The sequence below is a fragment of the Manis javanica genome, chromosome 14, assembly GCF_040802235.1.
Source record: "Manis javanica isolate MJ-LG chromosome 14, MJ_LKY, whole genome shotgun sequence".
NCBI lineage: Eukaryota > Metazoa > Chordata > Mammalia > Pholidota > Manidae > Manis > Manis javanica.
Window position 1 is genome coordinate 66,470,955 of NC_133169.1, and position 4,152 is coordinate 66,475,106.

Consider the following 4,152-nt stretch of genomic DNA (forward strand, 5'->3'; position numbering starts at 1 on the left):
TATCTGCTTTTTCATCGTATTCAGGTTTTTGTGGGACTGTAGTTTAGATTTTTAAATTCCATTTTACAAATTTCTAAGATGTCCAGTTTGCAGTTATAGTATTTTTGTATTTTCCTGGATTTCATTTTATTGATTTCATTCATTTGTCTAATATGTACTGCACATTGCTTGGTGATTATAAGGCATGCAACCTTAAAGTCAGTAATCAATTCATAAAAATATTTTATAATATATAACAATCATTTTGTTCTCTATTTTGAGTGTAGCATCATCTTACTACATCGTCTTCAGACTCAAGGTTACAGAGCATGTTAGCAGACATGGACAATCTCACCATCTTCACAGAATTTGTTCTCATGGATATCTCCAGTTCCCGGGAACTTGAAATCTTGCAAGGTCTCATGTTCTCAGTAATTTATCTAGGTGCCTTGGCTGGAAATCTCCTGACCATTACTATCATTGTGATGGACTCAAGTCTTCACTTCCCTATGTACTTCTTTATAGGTAATTTATCTCTCATAGATTTTGGTTTCATCTCAGTTATCATTCCCAAATCGATCATGAATTCTCTAATAGGCAGTAAACTGATTTCTGTCAAAGCATGTGCTGCTCAGACTTTCCTGTATATTTTCTTTGGGTCCACAGAGATCTTCTTCCTTGTGGTGATGTCCTATGACCGCTATGTTGCCATTTGCCATCCTCTGTACTATGGACTCACCGTGACCCCACGTCTGTGCACACAGGTGGCAAGTGTCTCATGGGCAGGTGGGCTGGTCAACTCTGCTGTCCACACAGGGACCATGTTCAGACTTCCCTTCACAGTATCCAATGTGATTCACCAGTTTTTCTGTGATGTCCCTGAGGTCCGGAGCATCTTATCCCAGGAGGTGCAGTTTGCTGAGTGTGTAACCCTTTCTGTAAGTGCTTGCACTGTTTTACTCTGCTCTGTCATCTTATTCAGCTCATATATTCACATATTTTCAGCTGTGCTCCAGATGCGTTCTGCGGAAGCCCAGAATAAAGCCTTGTCAACCTGCTCCCCCCAGATAGCTACTTTCATCCTATTTGTAATGTCTGCATTGTTTGCTTACTTGAGCCCCATTTCACATGTTTCAACCATTCAAAACCTTCTTACAGCCATGTTCTATTGTATGGTGCCCCCCTTTGCAAACCCTATTATCTTTAGTTTACAAAATAGGGAAATTAAGAGTGCTCTGGGTAGAATGTTTATTAGAATACTTTATTTCCCTAAAAAAGTTTGTATGTGTGTGTGACTGGAAATATTATTTTCAATATTCAAAGTGAAAAGTGAGTTCCTATTAACCATTAATCTAAAATTCAAATATAGTTAAAATTTAAGCCACATAATTATTTTATACTTTAAAGGATTTATAAATAAATTAGGTGTATTTAATCATTTGAATTAAATTATGGATTGTGTAAAAATAATTTCTTACATTCACTCTTGTTGAAATATAACATACAGTAGTAAATTTTTGGTCTTACCTTCTCATGATGTAAGTGAATTAAGATGTCAAAAGAAAGTCTTTTCTTACAGGAATAATGATTTCATTGCAGAAAAACTAAGTTGCAAATATAGTCATAACAAACTGCAATATTGTGCCATAATCGCTTCTTTTTCTGACATTTAATATATTTAGACATACAGGTCTATTGCATTTTCATAAACGTAAGGGGTAGAATACTTTAATAAAGTTCTGCATTTCAAATACCTATATATGTATATGTCTGTACATATATGCATATAGAAATAAATATATAAAACATAAATGCAAATAAATACAAATTTTATATATAATATATATGAAAGCTACAGAAATAAACATATGAAGATCTGATGTTTAAATAACTATGTATACATTTGCATTAAATATGTGTGTATATGCTTAATTTTATGTAAATAAATAAATATATATATATATAATTTGAACTACATAATTTTGTTTCAGTTTATCTACTTACTATATCTGTGAAAATATAACCTGGGCTTTTTCTGGGGAATTACAAAGAGAAGTACTTACACCTCTAAATGGATTCAATCATATTTGTAACATATACAGTATAAAATTTTTTCAGGGTTCCTGTAACTCAACGACCTAGTTGTAATGAACAAAAGGCAGCTGGTAAAATCACCAGTTTATAAGAGGTTACTGGTTAGTAGACATGAAAAAAATGTAGATGAACAATATGTAATCATATCCAACATAGGAAACAGATGCTTCTAGTGAAGTTTTAATGCTCAACATAAATATAAATAGTTTAATAAAACAGAGATTAAGAAAATTACAATAATGTGGTCACATTCATTCATTTACACTCCAATATATACAACAATACTAACAGGAAATAGTGAAAGACAATGAATCAAAATGTAGATCCAGGAGAAGCTAGTGACAATGCAGATTGGACAAGAAAACAGACTTTGGCACAAAGTATATGAATCACAGGGAAATATATTTTGTTCTCAGTACAATTTGGAACTGCTTATACAATTATTACAGTTTTATAATGTTTAATTTCATGTGTGGTAGAATACTTTTGTTCCAGAAATAATGGGGGTTGTATGTTCAGGAAAAAAAGTATTTGCTACTTCAAAGATGCCTGGATATTAGATAATTTTGGTCTACTGTAGTATTAATCTTTTGCTGAACAAATTATGAAAGCTGGCATTCAGGTCTAAATGGGCAGTGGCCAAAAATATTTTTCCTTCAAATGCAATTAGTACTGAAGGCTTAATTCATACTGAATGCCTCTATCTGTGTTTACACATTTCATTAATTCTAATAAATATGGTTGTAATGTAATATCTGTTGTTGGTTTTTGTTTAAATCAAGTGGGTCAGTGAAAGCTTTTGAACTTAAAACTAAATATACAAATTTGTACTAATTGCATTGAATTTCATACCACTCACCACATTTCACCCATTTATTCCATAGTCCATGAATATCTAAGTAGTTACAATCCTAAGCATACAAAATATTTCTGTTTTCAGAAAAAAAAAATTCACATATTTAAACTCCCATCAGCAATTCTCCAGCATGGCACTTTTTCCAGAACTATGCTAAATATGGTCAAACCTAGCTTTCTAATTGTTGCTATTTTATGTTTATTAAGTTATGTGTCATTTTTGTCTGAGTTGCATTTTTCAGATTACTAGTGAATTAGATGTTATAATTGAATAAATGTGGGAATTATGTCACAGGTTTTAAAAATATTAGTTTTCCAATATTTTAGTTGATGTATTAATGCGAGAATTAAATTTTTTACGTACTTGCACATTGTGAAATAATTATGTTAATTATGATAATTAACACAGCCATCATCTCACATAATTACCATATTTTGTGTGTGTCATTGGAAAACAGGATCTTCCTTCTAAGAAAATCTCAAGTACACAATATATTAGTGTTACTTATAGTCACCGTGGTGTATATTAGTTCTCCAGAAAACTGGAGTTACAGGCAGGCTCATACTGAAAGCCACGCCTTAACTAAATATAGACTCTCAAATGAAAACCACCATTGGAATCAGCACAGGGATGGGTAGGAAAACCTGAACTGCAATTGACTAATTGCTGGAGACTCAGTTTTGCACTTAGTTTGTACAACTCTTAGAGTCACAAATGCCAGGGAACTCAGTCAAAGTGATGCTGATATCTCATGTCATTTTGATTTGCGAAACCATGATGATTAATGAGGAGGAGCATCTCTTTAAGTGCCTTTTGGCCATTTGTATTTCTTCTTTTGAGAGAAGGTCTGTTAAGGTCTTCCACCCATTTTTTAATCAGGTTATTTATTTTGTTGGTGTTGAGGCATAGGATTTCTATGTATGTTTTGAATGTTAACCCCTTACAGGAGAAATCATTAATGAATATATTTTCCCATAGTGTAGCTTGTCTTTTTGTTCTGTTGATGGTGTCCTTTGCTGTACTGAAGCTTTTAGTTAGATGTAGTCCAACTTGTTCCTTTTTATATTTTGTTTCTCTTACCTGCGATGTGTCCAGAAAAAAAATTGCTCCTGCGTATGTTCAAGAGGTTTTGCTTATATTTTCTTTATAGAGCTTCATGGATCAATGTCATCATTTAGTACTTTAATTGATTCTGTGTTTATTTTTATGTTTGGAGTTAGACA

At 32.6% G+C, this 4,152-nt stretch overlaps 1 protein-coding gene across 1 annotated transcript; it reads left to right on the forward strand.

Annotated features, from left to right (window-relative positions):
- Positions 1-320: 320 nt before the first annotated feature.
- On the forward strand, positions 321-3,203 carry LOC140846050 (olfactory receptor 14I1-like). The gene is made up of 2 exons (XM_073221464.1): positions 321-917; positions 3,171-3,203. Exons 1-2 carry the CDS (start codon positions 321-323, stop codon positions 3,201-3,203), a joined length of 630 nt encoding a protein of 209 aa, XP_073077565.1.
- The last annotated feature ends 949 nt before the right edge of the window (positions 3,204-4,152 follow it).

Coding starts and splice junctions, on each gene's coding strand:
- LOC140846050 (XM_073221464.1), top strand. CDS start 321: ATGGACAATCTCACCATCTTCACAGAATTTGTTCTCATGGATATCTCC. Junction 918..3,170: donor CTGAGTGTGTAACCCTTTCT/GTAAGTGCTTGC, acceptor TGCATTTTTCAG/ATTACTAGTGAATTAGATGT.